Source organism: Caretta caretta, chromosome 1, assembly GCF_965140235.1.
Source record: "Caretta caretta isolate rCarCar2 chromosome 1, rCarCar1.hap1, whole genome shotgun sequence".
Taxonomy (NCBI): domain Eukaryota; kingdom Metazoa; phylum Chordata; order Testudines; family Cheloniidae; genus Caretta; species Caretta caretta.
The window spans coordinates 216405539-216431297 of record NC_134206.1 but is presented as its reverse complement, the minus strand read 5'-3'; the positions used below and the strand labels follow the sequence as shown (position 1 = coordinate 216431297).

Here is a 25759-nt window from a genome sequence, read left to right as displayed (position 1 = left end):
CCTATATTGTAAGAGGGGTGTGGGTCCTTTGGGTGGGCAGATAGCTTTGGGGTAGAATCACAGAGCATTTCCCCAATTTATTTGGGGCTGATGGGGGGGTCCTTGGTACATGGAAGTTCCTGGCTAAATATCTATCTAATCTAAAGTGCCAGTATCTATAGGGCTCCAGGCACCACAGGAACTAGCCATAACCTAGATAAAGGTACTTCCAGAATCAGAAAGGAAATATCCTTCATCAAAATAATATTGGGGACGGTTGTGTGCACCAGTTAAACATTTGATAATAGCTTCCATGCAGTATTAGAATTTGTCTCACGGGGAGAAGGGATGTTGACCAAGACACTGGATTCTCTCCAGCTCTTGGGAAAAGTACCATAAGATTCCTTCCCTTCAGGAAGAGTGAGAGCTGCTTCCAACCTCTCCCTAAAAAGACAGGACCTTTAACACAGCACGGTCTGCTGCCACCCTGCATTGCTGTCCTGCAGTGTTAACACGCAGTGCCTTCCTCAATACAGGGCAGAATGGCAGGGAGTTTGTTTAAAGTCTAGAGGGCAGACTCTAACAGTGCAGTGTTTCCCGGCATTCGGCATAGCCCCAGAGAGTCAGCAATGGATATGTGACCAAGTCTTAGTGAGGAATCTGTTCCCAGCTTCCGCTGACCAAGAGACCTACCAGCTAAGTCAGGCACAAGTATGTCATAATGGTCTTTTGTATGAATACTCTACTGTTATCTTTGCTCAAGGGAGTAAGCCAGCACCCTCTTTGCCCCCTTTCGCAAGAGGATCTCCAGTTCTCCTGACCCTGCACAGAACTGGGCTCTTTCCCTGCTCACTGGCTGTTTCCTTCCCTTCTCAGTTGGGAAAGGATGGCTGCGTCTCCCAGGTCTTCAGCTCCAAGATCTTTGAGCTTAATCGCTCGGGGTACCAGATGAACCTTGATGTGAAAGCAGTTGTGACAGAGAAAGGAACAGGTAACACCTTCCAATCAGTCAGAGACTGGGGTACAGTGATGGAAAAGGGTGTTGGGGAGAGAGAGACTGCTCTGTGGGTCAAAGCTTTGGCTGCCCAGCACAAGGTTCAATTCCCAGAGAAAATCCATTTTATAAATACAGTGGCAAACTATCTCCAAGGCAAACACTTAGTTGGTTCATTTGTCTCTGTTTAAACCATGTTAAATTCAAGACTAATTAATGTCTCATCTTCACCCTGCGCCTGTCTTGCAGGTGTGCAGCTTACAGGCTCTGCCTACATTTCCATAACCCAGGTGCTGGGCAGTGTGCGGTTTGAGAACATGGATCAATCCTACAAAAGGGGAATTCCTTATTTTGGACAGGTAGGCCAGCAGCGAGGGACCCTCTAGGACAAATTACTGTATCCTGGGTGATAGAAGGGGTCTGTGAGGTAGGGGAGTTGCGTATTGGGGTCCAGCAATGTGACCAAAAATCTTTCACCAAAGGAGGTTTTCTTCCCCAAAGCTTCACTCTTTCTTTCTATTTAGACTGCACAGTTTAGAACAAAAGAATTATTTTCTTAAACAACATTTGTCCATCCTTGGCTACAACTCCGTTCTTCAGCTAGTCGATAGGGACCTCTGATTACCCATGAATTTACTGCCTTTGTTCTGATGTCTTGTCTATGTTGAGGGGAAATGTTTTGTGTTTAAAAAAAGGGTAACTAACCATGATTTTAACTGCACGATCAATGTGATTTAAGTTTCCCCCACCCCACCCCACAGGTTTGGCTATGGCCAGTTAACTGGAGCTAATTGAAGCTTTTTTATTTTTTTTAATGTTGGAAAACAGGTTTTGTTTTAATTCACCAAAAATTGCATTTATTTATTTATTTATTTATTTTGGACAAAAATACTTCACTTAGCAATTTTTCATCTCAATTTTTCATTTTGTTCTGGTGGGGAAAATGCCCCATCTTTACAATTCTGTTTTCTTCAACTAGAAGAAGGAAGCGGGGAATAAAGTAAGATATACTATTGGGGGGGAAATAGTTAGTTATTTTCCCTTTTTTTAAAATTTTTTTTTCACTGGCATAGGGTCAGTATATGACTACAGAGCAATGTTTGCCCAACCTAGGCTCAGACCCATGGTCACAGGAACCTGCAGGGCTGGACGGTCCGAGCCCATGTTAAGCTGGGACCTCAGGTCTGAGCCCTATTGCTTTCCTGTGGGCATGCAGCCCCTGCTTGACTCAGATTCTGGAGGTCCTCCAGATGTATCCCAGAGTTCCAGGCAGCAGAGGAGCAGCACTGCAGGCATCCAGCATGGCTGCTGGAAGTGCTATTACTACCTGTCCGAGTGTGCTCCCCCTTCCTGCTCCGGTTCCTCCTCGCTGCTTGCAGAGCTTGCCCCAAGCAGGGAGCAGAACTGATGACGGGAAGCAGCTTCCAGCTGCCGGGATGTTGGGGGTCATCTCTTCCTGAGCTGGGAGCCCTGCCACTCCCCATCCTTGCAGGGCAGCATTTGGTCCTCACTTTGCTCTCTGCTCCTTGCTCCTAGGCCCCCCTGGAGCTGCGTGTACTGGGCAGAGTGCACTGTGAGGGTGGTGAGTGGTAGACAGCCCCAAAGTTTCCCCAGAGCCGGATTAAGATATATTGGGGGCCCTGGGCAAAAAGAACATTTGGGGGCCCGCCACATACCCCCGTGCCATGGGGCCCCACTCCTCCCATTCTCCCAAGGCTCCACCCCCTGGCCTGGCCATAGTAAGAGCTGCTCACAGAGCCTGCACTGCAGTGGGGAGCCTGGGACAGGGGCTGTTCTTGGGTACTGTGGTCCCCCACCCAGGGCAGGTAGAGGGTCTGGGGCTCCCCACACTTGCCCAGGCTCCCTGGGTGGTTTTTATTATAGCCTAGGACAGTGGTCCCCAAACTATGGGGTGCACTGCCTTAGGGGGGCACAGAAGAACATCCGGGTGGAGGGTACGGTAGGGCCACTTGGATATTTGTTTCTGGGGGTAGGGTTGTATTGGATGGAAAACAAACACAGGCAAAACATACATGTCCATATTCAAATGGATTAGGAACTGAACACTGGTCTTCTACCTCTCTGAGACTATGACATTCCATTTTCCTTTAGGTCAAACTGGTAAATGAGGATGACTCACCCATCGCTAATGAGGTTGTCCAGCTATTCCTCAATGAAAAGAATGTGGGCAACTACACCACGGATGGGAATGGCACTGTTCGGTTTTCAATTGACACTTCTGAAATGTTCAATCCTCAGTTTAGCCTGAGGGTAAGTACCTGAAGAGCTAGTGGGGAAGGGTTGTATTCCCATGAGAGGCACTATGTTGGGGAGAGGGCGTGCTACTCTTCATCTGTTGGCTAGAACCCGTGTCCAAAGAGGATCATAGAATATCAGGTAGGAAGGGACCTCAGGAGGTCATCTAGTCCAACCCCCTGTTAAAAGCAGGACCAATCCCCAACAGTTGGGATGGGATGAAGATTGTATTCTGGTGATGGACTGTGCTTTCTCTGGTTCCTTTCATGCCCCAATGATCACAAAGCACCTTCTAAAGCAGTGAGTTATTATCATTGCAATAACTGAGATATTTAAAAGTAAATACAGCAGCTTTTGTGTGCTCTGCAATATTTCAAGCATTAGCTGACTTTGGTAAGAGAGGACATGCTGGCCAGGAGCCGTGAGGCAAACTGTTGGGATGGGAAGAAAAAAGGGAATTGATTGATTTGATTTAGACTTTTTACCTTTTCTTTTTTTTTTCTTTTTCTTTGTATCTTGTCTACAAAATGATTGTGACTTTCACAGGTTTGTTTTCCTTTTGGCACATCTCTGCTTTTTCTGTCACCTCTCTCCAGGTTGCTAGAGATGGTCTGCTGTCACTCACACTACCTGGGCAGTTAGCTTTAGATAAAATGCCTTATCAATGGCTTGTGAATTTCAGTCTCTTATTTGTGGCCGTGACTTGCTGTTTCCACTGCCTCCCCAGTGAAACATCAGTTTGTTCTTTTCTCCCCTTCCCCTTTTCTTGTCAGGCAATATATAAAACCAACGACAACTGCAACGCTGTTGGTTGGTTGGTACCCTACTATCCTGAGGCCTATTACTCTGTCCAGCGCTTCTACTCCCAGACTAACAGCTTTGTGAAAATCAAATTGGAGCCGGGAGAGCTGAGCTGTGGCCAGCAGAGGTCAATCACAGTGTACTATGTCCTGAACAAAAACGGGTATGGGAAGATCACTAGTGTGAAATTCTACTATGTGGTAAGTGTCAGGTGGCTTCTCTGCGCCCCTAAAAGTACTCAGTCTGGGATTGGCCCAGCAAAACCCCAAGTACCGATATCTCAAGTGATTGATCTACTGAGTTATGGATAGCAGAGATGCTTTCTAGGCTGAACTCTTCCTTGATTCACATTGCTGCACAACCTGGCAAACAGGACTACAAAAGTAGGGACAGGACTGGGGTGGTTTGGCAGGACGATGTCTGTGTGTGGGGAATCTGACCTATCTACCCTTGGACATACTATACCTGACTTCATATTGAGCCAAAGAGTTAAAACAATCCTAATTGCAAACGTCCTGTTATCTGACTGGGTTGTCCCCCCACCCGCCTTCCCTCCTGTCTCCCATCTCATGGTGTCTTTCTGTGCACAGGTGATGGCGAAGGGCAAGATCGTTCTCAGTGGCAAACAGCAAGTCAACACCAGTGGTGGTAAGTATGGTGGTTTTTGATGCAAAGATAATGAGAACGAGGGAACTAGCACAGCACCTCTCCCCACGTGTGTGTGTGTGTGCGTGTGTGTGTGTGTGGTGCAGTCAGGCTGGTAATCACCACCTAGAAGACCCCTGTTGAATTAAGGATGGCTGCCCAACCCATCAAACTCTCCACAGAGGCAGTAGGAGAAAGCAGCCTATGTCACCCCTGGGGAAGTAATGGCCTGTGGAGGACCTCCCAGAAGAAAACTGGAGCAAATGGATTTCCCGAGGAGATGCAGAGTGTGGCTAAGGGAATAGCACATATCTTGTGAGATGTCTGCCATTGGGATGTTGGATCTGAATTCTGATCTGGAATCTGACTGGATTTTGGATATGCCTTCAAACTCTAATTTTAACTTTGGTGGAATCTGGATCTGAATCCAAACCCACCACCACATCAGTCCATCTCCACAGTATTTCCTCGCTATACCATCTCAACCCCCTTACCATTTTACATACATGCCAGCTAGGATGGCAGCTTCTAAAACAGTTCTCTGTGATTTTTTCTTTTGACTTGTCCCTTTCTCCCAGCATCTCTAAAAGGCACTTTCTCCATCCCACTCACTGTCAGTGAGAAGCTGGCTCCTGCTGCTCGGATGCTGGTCTACACCGTGCATCCTGCCAGGGAGCTAGTGGCTGACAGTACCAGATTCCAGATTGAGAAGTGCTTCAAGAACAAGGTGAGTGAACGCAAGATGTTTCTATGAGTGTATATTTTTTTCTCCTACAGGAGACCTTTATTTCTCCCCCCACCCCCTCTAAATCTCTGCTCCAGTCTTACCCTCTCATTCCCTATGCTGTTTCTGATCTTCTCTTACTGTGCCATTCATCTCCTTTTCCTCTCAGCCTCATACCTTTGCTATACTGCCCCACCCTGCTTACACCTGGCTCTCATTTCCTGCCCCCCAAGTGGCCATTCCTTCTTAAAATCCACTTCTTCAAGGAATCCTTCCTAAACTGATTGGCACTTCTCTGTCCTCAACTCTTACCCCATGTCTTGTTTATCCAATAGTCAATTCTTCAAGGTAGGGAACATGTGTTACTCTGTTGGATAAATCCCAAGGTACTCAGTATATTTTAATGCCATGATATATTTCTATGTAGTTATAGCTGGGTGAATATTTTTCAGCAAATAGTAAATTTGCCCAAAAAAATGCATTTTTCAGAGTACTGACATTATTTGTGAATTCAGGTTGAATTTGGTGAATAGTTTTTTGACTAAAACAAAAATTTCGGAAGCATCAAAATGGTACGTATGTTTTTAATTAGATTCATTCGGAAATGTTTTGAGTTGACATTCAAAACATTTAATTTGACTCCCTCAGATTGTTTTTGTTTTGTTTCAGTGAGGAAAAAACAAATCTGTTTTTGTTGAAAACTAATCAATTTTTTTCATTGTTCGGTTCAGCCACCAAACCAAAAAAATCAGTGATTCCCTCAGCTGAGAGAGAGAGAGAGAGATTTACGTCACCTGGGAATTTATTGGGGAGTAGAGTTTTAAAATGGCTGTGATAATTCTAATTCAATTTGGATGTTATAAACTTTCACAGCTCATCTGTGGTTATTTTTATTTGTTTGTTTTTTTTTCAGGATTTCAGTTTAAAGGAAAGTGTAGTGCAGTGATATTTGCACATTAGGGCCAAATTGTGTTTTATCTTACATTGCTTCTGATGTGAGTTACACTTAATTCATCCCAGTATAACTGAGAGAACAATTTGGCTAATAAGATTTTGTTTGCAATTCTAATTACAGTGTGATTTTAATACAGGAAATTTCCTGCTGGACTACATTACCCAAAGTCCATAAACTGAAGCTGGGTATGTCTATTCTCGGAGGAAAAAAATAAAGCCGTGGTTTGTTTGCAGCAGACACAAGGTGTTTATTGCAGATACATAAATAAATCCCATGGGAATACAATATAGAACAGGTTTCAGAGTAGCAGCCGTGTTAGTCTGTATACACAAAAAGAAAAGGAGGACTTGTGGCACCTTAGCGACTAACCAATTTATTTGAGCATAAGCTTTCGTGAGCTACAGCTCACTTCATCGGATGCATGCAGTGGAAAATACAGTGGGGACATTTATATACATAGAGAACATGAAACAATGGGTGTTACCATACACACTGTAACGAGAGTGATCACTTAAGGTGAGCTATTACCAGCAGTTACAGTGCTGTATGGTAACACCCATTGTTTCATGTTCTGTATGTATATGTCCCCACTGTATTTTCCACTGAATGCATCCAATGAAGTGAGCTGTAGCTCATGAAAGCTTATGCTCAAATAAATTTATTAGTCTCTAAGGTGCCACAAGTACTCCTTCTTCTCTTTTTGCAAATATAGAACGGTAAGTGCTTACATTAGGGGAGGCAAAGGTGTGTTTACATTATTCCTCTAACTACTCTGGCTTTCCAGGGCTCTTGTCCTGAAGACATTTTTTTTAAAAAAGAAAGTGGCAAGAGGTACGAGTTGGGATACGCTGGATGGCAGGCACTGTGTGGATTGCCAGAGATGTAGAGAAGAACACACAGGAGCTTTTGCAGGGCCTTCATGGTCACATCTGGCCCTGGGACAGGGACTCCTAGGAGATTCTGTCTGATGAGGAGGCCTTCATCCTGCAGGGAGAAGAATGAGGTTGTGGCAATGGGTAGAGGCCCATCCATGTTGCCACAGGACCTATACTCACACACAGCAGTCCCTTGAGGGGCAGGATTTAACCCATCTGACACCTCTGCTCAATTCCAGGTCCGGCTGCAGTTCTCCAAGAAGCAGGGGCTCCCAGCCTCTAATGTCAGCCTCCACCTTGAAGCTTCAGCCAACTCCCACTGCGCCCTCCGGGCTGTGGATGAGAGCGTGCTCCTCCTGAGGCCTGAGCGAGAGCTGTCTGCTGAGACTGTAAGTCCTCAAGTCCTCTACCCAGCACTGTCCAGGCTAATGTGCTGCTTCCTTTCAAATTCACTTGGTTCCTATCTCTCCTCACTCTTCTCCCATCCCCTGCAGCTCTGCTGCCTTCATCCCCATGCCTGGTCTTTCCTAGTTCTGTGGTTTGATCCCTTATTTCTCTCCCCTATAAAAACACTCTATAAGAGGCAAAAGACCACACCATCCCCTCGTGGGCAGAGCCTCCTGCTTCCTCCCTCCTCCACCAGCCACTCTGGGAAACATATTAAAGAATATTTAAGTAAGTTATATTCAAGATGGCAGGGCCTGATGAAATTCATCCTAGGGTATTGAAGAAACTAACTGAAACAATTATCTTTGAGAACTCATGGAGGACAGAGAAGGACCCAGAGGACTGGAGAAGGGCAAATATAGTACTTATCTTTACAAAGGGGAACAAAGAGGACCTGGGAAATTATACTTTGATACTTGGAAAGATAGTGGAACAAATTATTAAACAATCGGTTTGTAACCATCTAGAGGATGATAGGTTTATAAGGAATAGCCAGCATGGATTTGCTAAGAACAAATCAACCTAATTTACTACTTTGACAAGGTCCCTGGCCTACTGGATGGGGGGGGAAGCAGTAGATGTGATATAGCTTACTTTTACCAAAACTTTTGACAAGTCCTACATGACATTCTTATAAGCAAACTAGGGAAATGTGATCTAAATGAAATTACTATAAAGTGAGTGTACAACTGGTTTGAAAGACATCTAAAGGATTAGTTATCAATGATTTGCTGTCAAACTGGGCGGGGGTATGCAGAGGGGTCCCACAGAGGTTATCCCTGGGTCAAGTATATTCAATATTTTCATTATTGACTTGGATAATGGAGTGTTTTTAAGCTTATAAAATTTGCGGATGACACCAAACTGGGAGAGGTTGCAAGCACTTTGGAGGACAGGATTAGAATTCAAAACAATATTGACAAATTAGAGAAGTGGCTTGAAATCAGGAAGCTGAAATTCAATAAAGACAAGTACAAAGCACTTCAGTTAGGAAGGAAATATCAAATGCACAACTACAAAATGGGGAACAACCGGCTAGGTGGTCGTACTGCTGAAAAGGATTTGGAGGTTCTCACTGATCGCAAATTGAGTATCAGTCAACACTGTGATGCAGCTGCAAAAAAGGCTAATACCATTCTGAGGTGTATTAACAGGAGTGTTGTATGCAAGATACAGGAGATAAATGTCTTGCTCTACTCAGCAATTGTGAGTCCTCAGCTGGAATACTGTGTCCAAATCTGGAGAGGGAAAACAATGATACAAGGTTTAGAAAACCTGACCTGATGAGGAAAGGTTAAATAAACTGGGCATGTTTAGTGTTGAGAAAAGAAGACTGAGAGGAGACCTGATAACAGCCTTCTGATATGTTAAGGGGACTGTTATAAAGAGGATGAGGATCAATTGTTCTCCATGTCCAGTGAAGGTAAGCCAAGAAGTAAGGGTCTCAACATGCAGCAAGGGAGACTTAGGTTAGATATTAAGAAAAAAAAATCTAACAATAAGGAGAGTTAAGCTCTGGAACAGGCTTCCAAGGGAGGTTGTGGAATCCCCATTACTGGAAGTTTTTAAGAACAAGTTGAACAAACACCTGCCAGGGATGGTCTAGATTTACTTGGCCCTGCCCCAGCACAAGAAATGGACTAGATGACCTCTTGAGGTCTGTTCCAGCCCAACATTTCTATGATTCTACAATTCTACATCAGATTGTCTCTGCCTCTACCTGCCCTCCCAGTGCATGTCCCCTCCCTCCTGCTAAGCTGCAGCCTGAGCAGCAGAAGGTGGAGGCAGATCACACTATGGCAGTGATCTTCACTATTGTTGAAGTGGGGGCCACTTTGGCAAAAAACCTTCAGTGTGAGAGCCACATCAACTACTAAATTAACAGATTGCTTACTACTCCTTAATGATGTAATGTTACAGAGCCACTCGTGTAACTGAAACAAAGTCTACTTGTACAATAAAACGATACTCCTTTTATAAAATAATAAGCAGGAAAATATATGGAATTAAAAAGGCACCTATATGGGTAAACTTTTTAAGAGCAAAACTTACTTTAAAAATGGAATGAGCGAAAGCATGCCTGTTCCTCCTTGACTTTGTTCATGCAGTATTTGTAATCTGTCATCGCAATCCTAGTAAGGCAGTCCAAATGTTCATTGGTCAATTTGTTCCTCTGTTTTCTTTTTACCTCTTGGGCTGGAAGTGTGGGCTCTGGGGTGGGCTGGGGCAGAGGGTTTTGGGGTGTGGGAGGGGGCTCAGGGCTGGGGCAGAGTGTTGGAATGTAGGGGCGGGGGGTGAGGGCTTTGCCTGGAGGTGCAGGTGGGGCCAGGGCTGAGGAGTTTGGGGTGCAGGCAGGTTGCCCAAGTGCTGGGGCCAAAGGCCCCCTCCCCTTAGCCCTCCCCCCTGCCGGCAGCAGCTAGCTCTGGGGGAAGGGACCTCTCTCTCCCTGTCAGCAGGCAGCATGGAGCTCTGGGGGAAGGGGCCTCTCACTCACCTCTGGCAGCAATGAGCTCCAGGGCCAGGGGAGAGGCCCACAGAAGCCCTGCAAGCCTCAACTTGCTCCCCTCCCCAGTTTCTGCCCACCCCCTACCTCTCTCCTCTCCATGTCCCTGCTGTGTGGCCCTTTAGAGCTGCTGCACAGCTATTTATAGCCTGCATTGTGGCCGCACAGCTTAGAGGGAACTTAGGGAGCCGCACTTAGTGTCGATGGGAGCCACCACTGGCTCACAGGCCTTGCAATGAAGAACACTGCACTATGGGCAGGAGCAAGGTTCCCAGTAGCAGGGAGAAAGTAAGAGCCAATCAAGACTTGCTCTAGGCAAGAGTCTCAGCCTCCCCACCATCAGGAACCCTCTTGCCACAACAACTATTAATCACCCCCTTCTGAACTTTAGGAACCACCCAGGTAGGAAGGTGTGTAATGTGTTAGGATTAGGCAGTGCTCTAAGAGTTAACAAAGAAACTTTCTGGAGGCTGCAATGGAGGATCATGAGCCAGCAGTGTGACAGTCCTAATACAGGCCAATATTGCCTGGGGGCCTGTGCTCCTTCCTGGACACCACACATCACAACAGAGCAACGTAGACTGAAGAGTTCAGGAGAGGATGAGGCAAAGGATGAGCGACCCAGACTGGTATCCCACCCCTAGCAGCACCCATTACCTGGTGCATGTCCCTGTACAGATCTCTCCCCAAATACAGGGTCTGTGTTTGTTTCCCCTCTCACAGGTGTACAACCTACTTCCCTTGCAAGAGTTATATGGTTATTACTTCAACGGGCTGAACCTGGAAGATGACAGCAAAGAGCCATGTGTCCCGGCTGACAACATCTTTCATAATGGCTTGTATTACATGCCTGTGTCGTCTGACTTCACCCCAGATGTTTATCAATATTTCAAGGCAAGCATGCTGGAATTTCTTTAAATTAGCCCACAATGAACTGTCACCTGGTTAGCAATGGAAGAGGAGAGCAGGGAAGGGGGTGGGGGTGATGAAGGTGAAATTTTAAGTGCCCTCCCTGGTTTTCTCCCTTGCAAATCATGAAATGCAGCTGGCACCTGGTGTCGGGTATATAACTTCTTCTGCTGACATGTCCTCCTGCACTTAGTCTTATTGGTAGGCAAAGCAGTTTGAGTGCTGAAATAGAGCTGGTCAGGAATTTTTCGATGAAACTCTTTTTCATTAGAAAATGCCAATTTGTAAAACTGAAACTTTTCAGCGGAAAGGGTTGGTTTTGACAAAACTGTTGTCAGGAAGATTTATCAGGTCCAGGATGGAATTTCTGGTCAAAACCAGAAAGAGAGGCGCATCTCAGAGTAGCCAATAGTCCAGTGGTTACAGCGCCCATCTGGAGTGTAGAAGATGCACCTCAAAGTCCATGTTCTGCCTGATTCAGAGGAGGGTCTGGAACCTACATCTGCGTATACCCACTGAGTGCTCCGACCACAAGGCTGTTGGTCATTTTATAGGAAGAGCTTCTCCTGTTGAAGCTGTTTCACTTAGTCTAAGTGATTAAATATTCATTGTACCAGAAAGAGAGAGAGACTGACACTGATTCAGAGCCCTGACTCAAGCCCAGGTTTCCCACATCCCAGGGGAGGACGCTAACCCCTAAGCTGTTGGGGATTCTGGAATGGAGTTCTTTCTCTCTCGTTTTTTTTCACACAAAAAACCTTTGAAATATGTTAGTTTTGTCCCATTGTGGAATGGGAAGAATTTTGAAACCTTGAAAGGTTTTGCCCCCAGCTCTATTATGAAGTCTGTAATCTGGGGCGGGGGATAGGGCCAGAGTCAATCCTGCACTGTGGTGCAATCTTATTTCCTGCTGTCATATATCCAGCCTCCCCTTGGAGCAGCTGAGCCTCACAACATGAGGGCCCTCTTCCAGTAACAGAGGGGTGAGATGAGATGGCTCAATTTATTTTCTAGCTGTAGACTCCAATATTTTTATCTGAGAGGCAGTGGACAGGTCTCCCAAGGGAAGTGATTGAAACCCAGCTGGATTTCCTAATATACAGTAAGGAAGAGTCCTACACTGGCCCTCAGGTAAAGGACTAGATGGGCCGTGATAGATCTCTTGCATCTCTAGATGCTGAAGTGAGGCCCCTTTCAGAGCTCCATTAATGTAGTTTCTGACTGTACAGCAGGTGTCACTGTCGTACATTAGAGATCCAGCACCAAATTCCTCTGTCCTGAGTGTTGTGTGTTTGTAGTGCACACTCTGGATGGATTCCTTTGGCATATTCTGCATCTCTAAAATGCATGGAACTCCCATTGACATTGGCACAGAAAATGCCATAGAGACCCACAGGGGAGAAGAGAGAGAAGCTGGCCCTAGGATGGGGCAGTGGGAGAAATAGTGCCACTAAGAAGAGCCTGGAGTTTAGATGGGCACTGTTCACTTGTGGTATTATCCACTCTCTTGTAACTAGAAGGCTGTGGATGGGGAAGGAGGGCAGAGTGGAATAAAGCTGTATTAGGAAGCAGAGGTGGTTGATGTACTTTTCATTTTGATTTTGAAGGAGATGGGCATGAAGGTTTTTACCAACTCTCGGCTGCGGCAGCCTGTGGTGTGTGGAAGTGTCAGACCACGCCCTGATTTCCTTGGCCGTCCTGGCTTTGGTGGAAGTTTGTCCACACCTATGACTACTGCCAAATTGTCAGGTAATAGCGGGTGGCAGAAAAAAAAGATGAGGTTGTTTTCTTCCTACATGGATCTGTGAGATTAGGAACGCTTGTGGGGAGAAGGGGCACTGTGTGGAGTGGACGTACAAGCCTGCCCCTGCATGTTAGCAGTCACAGATACACACAGCTCGACCTGAAATCCCAGTCCAGTGTGGAACCAAAGCATACAGGGTTTCAGGTAATGCCAGTGGAAGCCTGTCAACTCTAAGCCACTGCTTCCAATCCAGCCTGAGAGCAGACATTTTGAGGGATGTAATACAGATGTGTTGGACCGGCTGGCTCTTGGTTCTAGTATGAGCAGTTTGTACTGAGAGGCAGCATAGCACTGGGATTAGGGCACAGAGCTGAGAGTCAGGAGATCTGGTGTCACGTTATGGGGTGCAAGCGACACTAGTGAGACATTGATCTGCCCTGTACCTTTGGGTGCCTAAAAGTGCTCTGCTGCCATGGTTTCCCTGTCTGGATGCTCCCAGCTAGCAGACAAGCATGCACTGGGTGTCTGTGTGTTGAGCAAACCTGGTTCAGCAGCTCGGACTTCAGCAGCCTGCTTGTTATACTACAGCCAGACTCTGGTATCCACCAGCCTTGGTTACTACTAGCCAAGTGACCACAGCACATCCCCAGTCCCGAATTTCCTCAAAAACATGTGCTCTGAAGTGACCAGCCCTCTGCTGGACTACTTGGAGATATAATAAGGTTTGTTTCTTCCTTTAAAGAGACAGTACTAAGAGCTTGCCACATTAACTGGAGTTAACAATTACTTCAGTTCAGACACGGCATGGGGCTGGCTTAAATTAAAACAAGTTTATTAACAACTGGAAGTGGGTTAAGTGATGCCAAGTAAAAGAAATAAACATAGAGATGGCTAAAAGCAAATGATAGTGAAAACATGAACCTAAAAGTCTAAATCTTAACTAACAAGGCACGGTCTTTGTTTAAGATGATTTCACCCACCAACTACTCTTAGTCCAGCTCGGTTGATTGTCTCTCAGTCAGGACCTTCCATAGAAGTACAAGGTGCTGGTTTCCCCTGTCTGTTTAGGTCTAAGATAAATATGAAGTCTCTTTCTGTCCCTTATATTCTCCAAGAATTGTCTCTGTCCTCAAAGTTAGGAAGGTGTATTCAGTCTCCTGTGTCTCCCTGGGATGCAGGAGCCATGATAATTTTCCGTCTCTCAAATTCAAGCTCAAGACAGCTCCTGCTGGTTTGCTTGATAGTTTTATTCATGGCTAATATTTAAGTTGAGGTAAACGCACATTCCTTGGTCTAGGGCAGATCTGTTTATCACCTTTACCTAGGCTAGGCTGTTTTCTTACACACCTTCTAGTAACATTATACAGATTCAATTCATAATTTCACAAATAAGTTTAACACCTGCATTTTACAATGATATAAATGACCAGGGTGCTATTACTTTTCAAGTGATACCTTATAAGATATATTTTGAACAAACATCATTGCAGTAGTGTGAATTGCAGAGTGTGAATTCAGGGGTGTTTAGGGTCCCACCTGGGTTTTACTTCCAGTTTTTCCATTAAGAAAAGGAATACTTGTGGCACCTTAGAGACTAACCTATTTATTTGAGCATAAGCTTTCGTGAGCTACAGCTCACTTCATCGGATGCATACTGTGGAAAGTGTAGAAGATCTTTTTATACACACAAAGCATGAAAAAATACCTCCCCACACCCCACTCTCCTGCTGGTAATAGCTTATCTAAAGTGATCACTCTCCTTACAATGTGTATGATAATCAAGTTGGGCCATTTCCAGCACAAATCCAGGGGAGGGGAGGTTGGGGGGGAGAAAACCTGGATTTGTGCTGAAAATGGCCCAACTTGATTATCATACACATTGTAAGGAGAGTGATCACTTTAGATAAGCTATTACCAGCAGGAGAGTGGGGTGTGGGGAGGTATTTTTTCATGCTTTGTGTGTATAAAAAGATCTTCTACACTTTCCACAGTATGCATCCGATGAAGTGAGCTGTAGCTCACGAAAGCTTATGCTCAGATAAATTGGTTAGTTTCTAAGGTGCCACAAGTACCCCTTTCTTTTTGTGAATACAGACTAACACGGCTGTTAATCTGAAACCAGTTTTTCCATTGATTCCCTGGGTGACCATGGACAAGTCAAACAGCCTCCTTTGTGTCTGTCAAATTGGGTTTGCAATACATACTTCATGGGAGTGTTGTAGGGACTGGTTAATGTATGTGCAGAGATCTGTAGTCCTCAGATAGAAGGGGCGACATAAATGCAAAGGCTTACCACATTGTCCAAAGGTACTCCCATCTCTAAAGCTGGTTGGTAATTTTTCAATGAAACCATTTGTGAAACAGGTTCAGATTCAACAGATCTCCTGACTTGAAAACAACATTGAAATGAAATGTTTTGAAATTGTCAAAATGTTTCATTTAATCATTTTTTTTAAATCTGTTTTTCCCAATTTGAAATTACTTTCTGTTGCAAAATTTAAGATAGGTGTACTGAAAAAGGAGAAAAAAGGGTCAAAACTGAAAGGAGACATTTTGCAATATTTAAATGAATCGTTTCAGTTGAACTGGAAACATAATTGGTTCAGGACCACAAATATTTTTGAGAATTCAACTTTTTATCCCAGTTTGAGATGAATCTTTGTCCTGGCCTTTGAACATTAACCTGATCGTGAATAAGGGATAAGTAGTGTATGATTTAGTAGGTGAACATTTCATTCTAACTTTGACCTTTAATAAAAAATAGTTTTAAAAAAAAAAAGTTGATCTCTTGAAAATATCTGAGGGATGGGAAAACTGTTTCCCGCCCATCTCTAACCCAGCTCGCCATTGGGTGGCCTGATGAAGTGAGCTGGTGGGTCTCAATCCAGTTCTGGGGGATATAGGTGGCCACATTCAAAAACTCCCCACCACAACTGTAGCTCAATAGAGAACAACGGTTGAATCCTGTGCTTAGTCCTAGAGGTTTTCTCTCCTGAACAAGTTTGAGAAACATGGGGATGGGGACAGTGATTTGCTTGCCATTGCCCCTGCTTTGCCAGTTTTGGGGATAAACACGGTGGCATCAGTTTGATCCATAGTGTATATGCAAAGGCCACTCTGCCATTGCACCTTTGCTGAATGCACTGGGTTTGACCAAGTTCCCCATTCTCCCTTAACAGAGACTGTTTCTGCAGATGATTCTCGAGGCAGAGTCATGATTGAGACTGTTCGAAAATTCTTCCCCGAGACATGGATTTGGGATCTCGTTTCAGTAGAGTGAGTACTGCTTATTCTGTCTTCTCATCTTCTTTTAAAGGCCCCACTATTGCCCTTCCTGTTGCCTTTCAAGGCATGAAACACTTCCTATAGATAGCTGCCTCCCCCCCCCCCCCCCCCGCATGGTGATATTGTTCAAGGCTGTTAGTTCATGTTCCCAAATAATGCACCCAGCATGTCAGACTTGGCTAGCGAAAGGAACGAGGGTCTTGTTGCTAAGGTAGAGTCAAGAACTTAGGGTCTTGTTCCATGCTCTGCCACCAATTGTTCTGTTACCTCAGGCAAGTGGCATGCAGGAGAATTTTCTAGGGGCTTCTCTTCAGAGGATTTGAGTGATGAATTTTGGGCACTCAGACAACAAGGGGAATTCTCCAAGCAGAACATGGGCAGTGCTCACTGTGTTCTCTCTACTGAGTGCCACATACACACTCTGCCTCATTCCCTCTAGTTCCACTGGCAAGGCCAACATTGTATTCACCATCCCTGACACCATCACTGAATGGAAAGCCAGCGTCTTCTGTTTGGAGAGGGAGTCTGGATTTGGTATCTCTGCACCCACCTCTCTGACAGCCTTCCAGCCTTTCTTTGTTGACCTGACCCTGCCCTACTCCATCATCCGGGGGGAAGACTTCCTCCTTAGAGCCAACATCTTCAACTACCTGGACATGTGCGTCAAGGTATGTCCTCTTCTTCTCTCTCTGATTAAATGTGTCCCCCACAACCTGGAAGATACCACATCCTTTCCAGGATACCTGTCTGCGTGGCTAAAACAAGCAACAATGTGGCAAATTTGTTAAGACCTATCTACGGCAAATCAGGCTGGTTGTGCCAATCCTTGTGGGCCACTACAGAGCAGAGACAGAGCTTGCTGAATTGTGTTCTGGGAGTGGGATATAAGCAAACCTCTGCTGGGAGTTAAAAAGACCAGAAATGTGGGTGTGTATGTAGCATCATTCATGCTTCAGGGTTCTTTACAGCTCTGACTTTAGTGGGGCTACAGAGGCTGAAAGTCCAGGCAGGACCTGGGCCTCCCAAAGTGCAAAGAAAGGGGGTTGCAGGTGAGGAGTTGAGCCTGGTCAGATCCTGACTCCTGTCTGGGGTGCAGGGTACAGAGAGCATCAGAATCACAGTGCTTGTATCCGTGGAGTATTTGCCTAGGCAGAGGCTCTGTACAACTTCTGACGGCTGGGGTAAATAGCTTTCACTTCTTGTGCCCCAGTCAGCAGCGTGAGGCAGAGCTTTCTGCCCTTCAGGACAGGAGGTGTAAGAGCCGTGTTTGAATGTGTTCTTTCCAGTTACCCATAGGGGAATTCTGCCTACCTCACCACCCTCAGGCAGAACCCATCCAATAACAGTGGGGTGCACCCACACTCCTCAATAGCTTACACACAGCTTAAAGGGGACCTGTGAAAAATATTTGTACCCTCCTTTTTTGCTTTTTTGCATTGTATCTAAAAAGCTAGACTTTCCCCCCTGTTTTTTTTTTCTGCTTGATTTTAATATTAAATCAAGTCTCATTTTATCCTCCCTTTTTGGTGGAGGTCTCAAAGGATAACTGGAGAACTACAGTGGGAACTTTCTTAGACTTTAATTAAAGAGGTGTGTTTGAATAATCAGAAAAATACTTTTCTCCTTAGACTCTTAACAATCAGTATGTTAAATAGATGTTAACAAACAAAAAGACCCCAGAGTTTTAAATCCTTTTCCTTTCCATCTCTTGTGATGTCATAATCCCTTTCCAGTTTTCCTAATAGTCCTGCAACAAAACATAGAAATCAGAAAAATGTTTGGAAGAAAAAGTAACAACCCTTGTTGGCCTTCAATATACCCCATAAAGCAGCAAAAAAGAGCCCAGGCAGTGGTTTCCTATGCAGATCACCTGGAAGGCATTAGCCCCTTTTGTACCAAGTGAGAGCATGGGTGCTGGTCAGTATATTAGGTTATTTACTGCCATGGTATATTTCATGTCCCTATGGATGGCTATTAGAGACAGGCAGAAGGGAGCTCTGTTAAGGTGCCCTCTGAAGAGTGGCCCATCCAATACCACAGCATCCCCTGTCCCGGTTCTGCCCCATAGTGTTGGCATTGGATACCCACTGGAGACAGGCAGAAGGGAGTTCCTGTAATGCTCACCCTGTTTGTGTCAGACATAGCCTGCGCCACATCAGTATTTCTCTCCTGCTTTCAGGTTGGTATTTTGCTGGCCAATTCCCAGGATTACCAGGCTCAGCTCCTGTCCCCAAAGAGAGATGATGGATGTGTGTGCGCCAGTGAGAGGAAAACCTATGTCTGGAACATTATCTCCAAAAAACTCGGTAAGTTTCTGCACAACTTTCTGTCCTGTGACTGATGCTGGTCTATTCATGTGTCACCAAAAGCCCATCCCTAACCAGTCCATCTCCTGAGTCCATAGAGCTTGAACCTACATTGCCCCAACTTCGCTTGCCTGGGAGGTGCTCTACAGAAAGCTGCATTGCCTTGCCCTTTCCATGTATAGAGCTCAGAGCTCCATCACCCCATGGCTGATCATAGAATATCCAGATTGGAAGGGACCTCAGGAGATCATAGAATATCAGGGTTGGAAGGGACCTCAGGAGGTCATCTAGTCCAACCCCCTGCTCAAAGCAGGACCAATCCCCAATTAAATCATCCCAGCCAGGGCTTTGTCAAGCCTGACCTTAGAAACTTCTAAGGAAGGAGATTCTACCACCTCCCTAGGTAACGCATTCCAGTGTTTCACCACCCTCCTAGTGAAAAAGCTTTTCCTAATATCCAACCTAAACCTCCCCCACTGCAACTTGAGACCATTACTCCTTGTCCTGTCCTCCTCTACCACTGAGAATAGTCTAGAACCATCCTCTCTGGAACCACCTCTCAGGTAGTTGAAAGCAGCTATCAAATGCCCCCTCATTCTTCTCTTCTGCAGACTAAACAATCCCAGTTCCCTTAGCCTCTCCTCATAAGTCATGTGTTCCAGAACCCTAATAATTTTTGTTGCCCTTCGCTGGACTCTCTCCAATTTATCCACATCCTTCTTGTAGTGTGGGGCCCCAAACTGGACACAGTACTCCAGATGAGGCCTCACCAATGTCAAATAGAGGGGGACAATCACATCCCTCGATCTGCTCGCTATGCCCCTACTTATACATCCCAAAATGCCATTGGCCTTCTTGGCAACAAGGGCACACTGCTGACTCATATCCAGCTTCTCGTCCACTGTCACCCCTAGGTCCTTTTCCGCAGAACTGCTGCCTAGCCATTCGGTCCCTAGTCTGTAGCGGTGCATTGGGTTCTTCCGTCCTAAGTGCAGGACCCTGCACTTATCCTTATTGAACCTCATCAGATTTCTTTTGGCCCAATCCTCCAATTTGTCTAGGTCCCTCTGTATCCTATCCCTGCCCTCCAGCATATCTACCACTCCTCCCAGTTTAGTATCATCCACAAATTTGCTGAGAGTGCAAACCACACCATCTAGTCCAACCCCCTGCTCAAAGCAGGACCAATCCCCAACTAAATCATCCCAGCCAGGGCTTTGTCAAGCCTGACCTTAAAAATATCTAAGGAAGGAGATTCCACCACCTCCCTAGATGATTAGGGGACTGGAACACATGACTTATGAGGAGAGGCTGAGGGAACTGGGATTGTTTAGTCTGTGGAAGAGAAGAATGAGGGGGGATTTGATAGCTGCTTTCAACTACCTGAAAGGGGGTTCCAAAGAGGATGGATCTAGACTGTTGTCAGTGGTAGCTGATGACAGAACAAGGAGTAATGGTCTCAAGTTGCAGTGGGGGAGGTTTAGGTTGGATATTAGGAAGAACGTTTTCACTAGGAGGGTGGTGAAACACTGGTGACTAAACAGTCATCACACCAGCTGACCCACAGAGTCCCATACTGCAGCTTTGTCACATGTAGAGGTCAATTGCCAGAAGAAATCTGCTAACAGCCATCACGCTGGGCAATGGAGGTACCTTTTTCTCTTTATTCGGTGTTATTCCAGGTGATGTGACATTCAGTGTTACTGCTGAGACCAAGAAGAGTGGTGGGAAGTGTGGGAACAGAACATCTGGGAAGCCGGAGATAGGGTGGAAGGACACCCTGATCAGAACCCTGTTGGTTGAGGTACAGTGGAAAGCTCTGGCTCTGTGTCTGAACATCCCTCCCTCCCTCCCATGAAGAGTACAGCAAGTATGCGTGAAAGCAAGTCAGAGTATTTGAAGTGCCCTAAAGCGCACCAGGCTTGTGTCCAGTGTCAGCCAGCTGGGAGAGGGCTGGGTGTTCAGTTTACGAATGATGCCCTCTCAACAACATTCTTGATGGCAGTGGCGAGTGTTTAGTGAACATGATGGAGGTCAGAGTGTGTGAGCCAGCCCACCCTGAAACCTCTCCCTACTTCTAACTGCAGTGCTGGAGAGTTTGTCCTGTCTGCTGCATTAACCAGCCTGGGGTCAGACTGGCCATGCTGATGTAGCCACTTTGTAGGACAGGACTCCTTCTCCATTACCAAAATACCCTGTGCATGCATTCACTATGTTTGCATTCTGCACTTCGGCAGAGCTGAGACTGGGACCAGCATAGGTATTGTCCACAGAATGCAAATCCACCAGAAGAGTTAAAATGAATCTCTCACAGGCCTGTCAGAGCTCTGCTCAGCATTTCCTAGCCAAAAACTACATCTGACTCTATCTAACTAGCAAGCAATGGTATTAATAGGGCATCCAGCACCATGTTCAATCGCTAGCCCTGTGTCTAGGACAGCTGTCCCCTGGCTGGCAGGAGTATTCCTATCCTGTATGTCATCTTAAACTGGTTTCAGAGGAACAGCCGTGTTAGTCTGTATTCGCAAAAAGAAAAGGAGGACTTGTGGCACCTTAGAGACTAACCAATTTATTTGAGCATAAGCTTTCGTGAGCTACAGCTCACTTCATCGGATGTTTACCGTGGAAACTGCAGCCAATAAAACCTTTGCACCCCACTACCCTATATATCAAGCTATATTACTCACAAGTGACAAAGCCCTTACTGAGTTATGTTGGGGGAAGTAAAGAGAGGGGAGGACTGAAGCAGATGGAAGAGAAATACAGTAAGTTTCCCCCACCCCCTTGTGTAATAGGGGGAGGGAGAACGGGAAAGACTCCACAGACCCAGAACCAATTGTCTAGAGCTCCCCTGAAGTTGCAGCCACATCATGGCTGTGTCTGGCCCCTAGAGTCTGGGTATAATACCCTGATTACTTGACAGTATGGATACTGGGATGGCTTTTCATTACTGTCATTGGACCATTTTCTTTTGTGATGTTCATTCTGACATGCTGTATGTGTTTTCCTCTCTCCCCTCCACCGACCAGCCTGAAGGCATCGAAAAGGAGGTGACCCAGAGCTCCCTCATCTGCACAAAGGGTAAGGGCATCTCTCCAAATTCTGTACTTGTTGACTGGGACCAAAGCTCTTTCCCTCAGCACAAATTAATAATTTTGTAATTCCCTGACCTATCCCCCTTTCACTGAGGCACTGTACAGGTGGTACCTAGATGTGTGAGGAAGGATAGTCCAGGAGTTAGAGTGCTAGTCTGGCAGTGGGGTAATGAGGGTTCAATTCCCTGCTGTGCCACTAACCTCCTGTGTGAGCTTTGGCAGGTCACTTAGGGTATGTCTACACTGCATACTAAGCCCAGGCTCTGACTCAGGTTTGGGCCCAAGCCCCCCTTCTGTTCACATGCAAATCAGTCTGACTTGGGTACAGCAAGCACTCATGACCTGGCTCCTAGAACCCTGCTCAGGGGTGGGTCAGAGCCTGCGTCCTGCTGTGACTTGGGTCCATTTGCAGCGTGCAGTGCACAGGTCAAGCTGCAAACCCAGGTCAGAGTAGTGCAGGATGGATGCGTTAGCACAGTGCTGAGACCCAGGTCTGCCAACTGTAATCCCAGGCTTACAACGCAGGGGGGATGTTCTAGCACAGTCCCATGGAACCGAGTTTAGTGTGCAGGGTAGACCTATCCCTAGTGTCTCAGTTCATTTAGTGGCATAACAGCACTTTCTAATAGTGCAGGGGGCCATATAGCTACCTAAGATACGTAGTTCACTGGGCCATTTCAGGCGTGTGCTGGCCCCCCTGAAGGCATATTTGATTGACGTCTTCCTCTCAGAGTTTAATGTTTTAGTTTCCTTCTCCCAGTGAGGATGTAAGGTAGGGCTAGGAGTGGGAGAGAGACAGGGGAGCCTTAGATTGGATTTTGCCATGAAGCGTGGTCAGTAGCCAAGCTGCTATGGAGGCTGTGGAAGACCACTTGCTAATGGAGGGAGCAGAAAATAGGACACTGACCCACACCAACTCCCCACATCAAGTGTCTTGCCAAGGAGGGTCCTTCAACCTGGGTTCCTGGCCACGACAAGTGTCATCGCAGCCTGTGAGCACTGGCCTTGCCTAGATACGTTGACTTCTGTGGACTGTGGTAACTTACATCAGCTGAGGATTTGCCCTGTTTTGTCTAGCTTTCACTGTATTCATTTTACTTTGTCTCCTTCACTCCAGCCTATTGTTAAGCTCATGGGGGCAACAGCAGCAGTTTCCATCTGCTGTTCCCCATTGTGGGTGTCTTCTGATGTTCATTCATTTTCATTTTTACAAGAAGTGCTTAGTTGCTATGATCAAAATTAATCTAATATTGTCCCCACAGATGCTGCAGCCACGGAACAGCTGTCTCTGAAACTGCCTGAAAACCTGGTGGAAGGATCAGCCAGAGCCTTTTGCGCTGTCACTGGTAAATCTATTCAGTTTTGTGTTGAGATTCTTGCATCTCAGGAAAGGCAAACTTCTGAGCAACAAGGCTTCTTCCTGCCTCTTTGAAAGTAAACATCCAGCTTTGCAGTGATAGAAGACACCCTCTTTGCCAGAACCCAGGTTCTGAATGGTGGGGATACTCCTTTCTTTTGGTATAAAGTGTTTATTGGCACTTGTTTGGGTTGACCCAATTCTTTGCCACTCATGCCTAATGCACCCATCCTAAACTCATGCCAATAAAACCTTGGTGCCCCACCATCCTATATCCCAAGCTACATGACTCACAAGTGACAGAGCCCTTACTGAGTTATGCTGGTCCTCCCAAAATCATGCCAATAAACCCATTATGTCACCACACCCCATCATGTGCTCTGTATGTGCCAGACTTTCTAGAAATACTATTTTAGCAATGTTGTAGCAAAGGTTTTTTTTTAAAGCTTTATTAAAATTCTTTTGTATCCCTCTGTGAGTTCAGTTATCCAGGCTACGGAAGGAGAACAAATTGAAATTAATACAATTTTAGAAACCACTAAATATTTCACCCAAATACCATTTGGAACTAAATAATTGCATTGCAGTTAAGGCCTGATACGTTGGGGTGTACCAAGCCTCAGAAACAATTGATGGGTGTCCCATAGAGGAACTAAGAAATCCTTCCCCTGAAGTGTTATGAAGCAGGGTTCCCAAAGTTTTTCATAGTGGGGGTAATATTTTAGTACAGAGACGGCCTCCTGGACACTTTTCCCCCTTACCTGATTCCTGATCGCCGAGATACGCTTCTCCATCTCATGCCCTCCCTGTGGCAGCTACAGCAGTTTCTCACATGGCGAGGTAACACTGGGAAAGTACTTGATGCATTTCAGCTTTCTCTTAATGCATTTTAACAGCTGGAAATAAAGAGAAAATGCTTGTGGCATGTGACCAGCCAGCTCTTTATGGACAATCAGCAAGGGCTGCGGAGACCACAGTTTGGAAACTTGCGCTCTGAAGTGCCCATTTCTAGCGCTGTTGGGTTGGAAGTTCTTAAACCTGCCCAGGGCTCTTTTGCCCAGGCTGTACTGACAATTGTAACTTTCTTGGGATAAGGAAGAAACCTTTCTTGGTGGTGTGTTCTTTTTGTTCTTAAATAAAAACCAGCTGCTTGAAGCTTTGCAAGCATTTGCCGTGTTCAAGATATTTCTGGTGCAGATTATCTGGCAAAGTGCAGGTGTGGCGGGCAAAGGGGCATGAGGTGTGGGGGTTTCTTGTTTGGGGTTTTTTGCGGTCTTCTACTTTAGAACAGAACAAATCTGTCCTTCTGTGCTCGGGACTCAAGGATTACTGAGAAAAGCAGTGGTAGAATCTCTGCAGCCAGGGGTTAATTCTAGAATCTCTGCCAGGGTCTTGAGGGGCCCTGACTATTGTACTGTTACTGTTCTGTAGTACATATTAACTTTGCAGATTCTGATGTTGGCTCTGAGTGAAACTCACTCCCTATGTCTCTATTCCCAGGTGATATCCTGGGCACAGCCATGCAGAACCTGCAGCAGCTCCTCCAGATGCCCTTTGGCTGCGGGGAGCAGAACATGGTCCTGTTTGCCCCCAACATCTATGTCCTGGATTATTTGAATAAGACGGGGCAGCTGAGTGAGGAGACCAAATCCAAGGCCATTGGATACTTAGTCAGTGGTGAGGGGCCTCTCCTTAACTTGTGACACCCTCCTGCCTCCATTGATAGCATGCACTACAAAGTTACCCTGGTAACTCTACATTTTTCATTTAACTAAGCACACTGAACCATGTAGCTGCCTTGTAATACCCTGCTGACCTGCTTGCTCCTGCAAAACAATTGGTAGTTCTGCTTGAAATTGTAACTAGCATCATCCTGCCCCTTCTATCCCCTCCCCACCCACCTTTTCACCTTGTTTGAGGTTCACTCCTTTTATGTCTTGTCTTCCTGCCCCTTCCACATGGCTGTTTTTTGTTTTCAGTCCTTAGTACGCTCCCCTTGCTCCTTTCCCCCAGGCTTTGATGCCAAGTCAATGTTCTTCTGCTCCCCTCAGTCCCTCAGACTCATCCCCATTTGATTCCTTTAATTGGGGTTCTGGATTTATTTGATGGCAAATTAAAATGGGATTTTGTTGGTGTTAATCAGGGAACATTTCCTCCTCCTTGTGTGTTTTCAGGGTACCAGAAGCAGCTGTCATACAAACACCCGGATGGATCCTACAGTGTCTTTGGGACCAGAGATAAGGAAGGAAACACATGGTGAGAGCTGGGAAGCTGGCTGAGGCCTAGGCTGGTAATGAATACATGAGCTGCGGATGAAAGACACACACTAAATAAATCAATCACACACATAAAGAGCATGGACTAGAACTTTAGTTCTACGGCTCTAAGTACAGCCATCTCTACCAGTGATGCTAAAGGAGAACTCTCTTAGCTGCTACTGGCAGCAGGTCCCTTTTTCTTCTCTGTAGATTCACCCACTTGAGGTGACATGATCGTACACATGCACACAAAGCCAGCATTTTACAGACAGATTAAAGAAAATGTTCTATCCCATCATCTGTCGCTCATTCCCCTCCTGGTCTGTGTGTAGGAGGGGAAGGGACCTGCATTGCGTTTTGACGCTGTAGACTCCAAGTGACTGCTCATATCTGTGTTGTTCTCCTCCCAGGCTCACCGCATTCGTATACAAGTCATTTGCACAAGCCAAGCGCTATATCTTTATTGATGACAGTGTCCAGTCCCAAACTCTGATCTGGCTCTCAAGCAAACAGAAGACAAATGGTTGCTTCCAAAGTGTTGGGAAACTCTTCAACAATGCCTTGAAGGTGACACATTTCTACTCCCCTGCCAAACTTCCTGTCCTGCCACTGGGAAAGCACTTTCT

The 25759-nt window shown here is 45.9% G+C and overlaps 1 protein-coding gene across 1 annotated transcript in view; it reads left to right on the top strand.

Moving 5' to 3' along the window:
• LOC125630278 (ovostatin-like) overlaps nucleotides 1-25759 on the top strand; it is a 54917-nt gene that overhangs the window by 15238 nt on the left and 13920 nt on the right. The window contains exons 9-26 of the mRNA XM_048835980.2: nucleotides 856-970; nucleotides 1223-1332; nucleotides 3086-3244; nucleotides 4003-4230; nucleotides 4621-4678; nucleotides 5254-5402; nucleotides 7469-7618; nucleotides 10903-11073; nucleotides 12696-12837; nucleotides 16012-16108; nucleotides 16557-16785; nucleotides 18297-18423; nucleotides 20106-20227; nucleotides 21453-21504; nucleotides 22781-22864; nucleotides 24376-24552; nucleotides 25050-25131; nucleotides 25544-25700. Coding sequence (XP_048691937.2) covers nucleotides 856-970; nucleotides 1223-1332; nucleotides 3086-3244; nucleotides 4003-4230; nucleotides 4621-4678; nucleotides 5254-5402; nucleotides 7469-7618; nucleotides 10903-11073; nucleotides 12696-12837; nucleotides 16012-16108; nucleotides 16557-16785; nucleotides 18297-18423; nucleotides 20106-20227; nucleotides 21453-21504; nucleotides 22781-22864; nucleotides 24376-24552; nucleotides 25050-25131; nucleotides 25544-25700 — 2409 coding nt within the window. The remainder of the gene's footprint in view (nucleotides 1-855; nucleotides 971-1222; nucleotides 1333-3085; nucleotides 3245-4002; nucleotides 4231-4620; nucleotides 4679-5253; nucleotides 5403-7468; nucleotides 7619-10902; nucleotides 11074-12695; nucleotides 12838-16011; nucleotides 16109-16556; nucleotides 16786-18296; nucleotides 18424-20105; nucleotides 20228-21452; nucleotides 21505-22780; nucleotides 22865-24375; nucleotides 24553-25049; nucleotides 25132-25543; nucleotides 25701-25759) is intronic.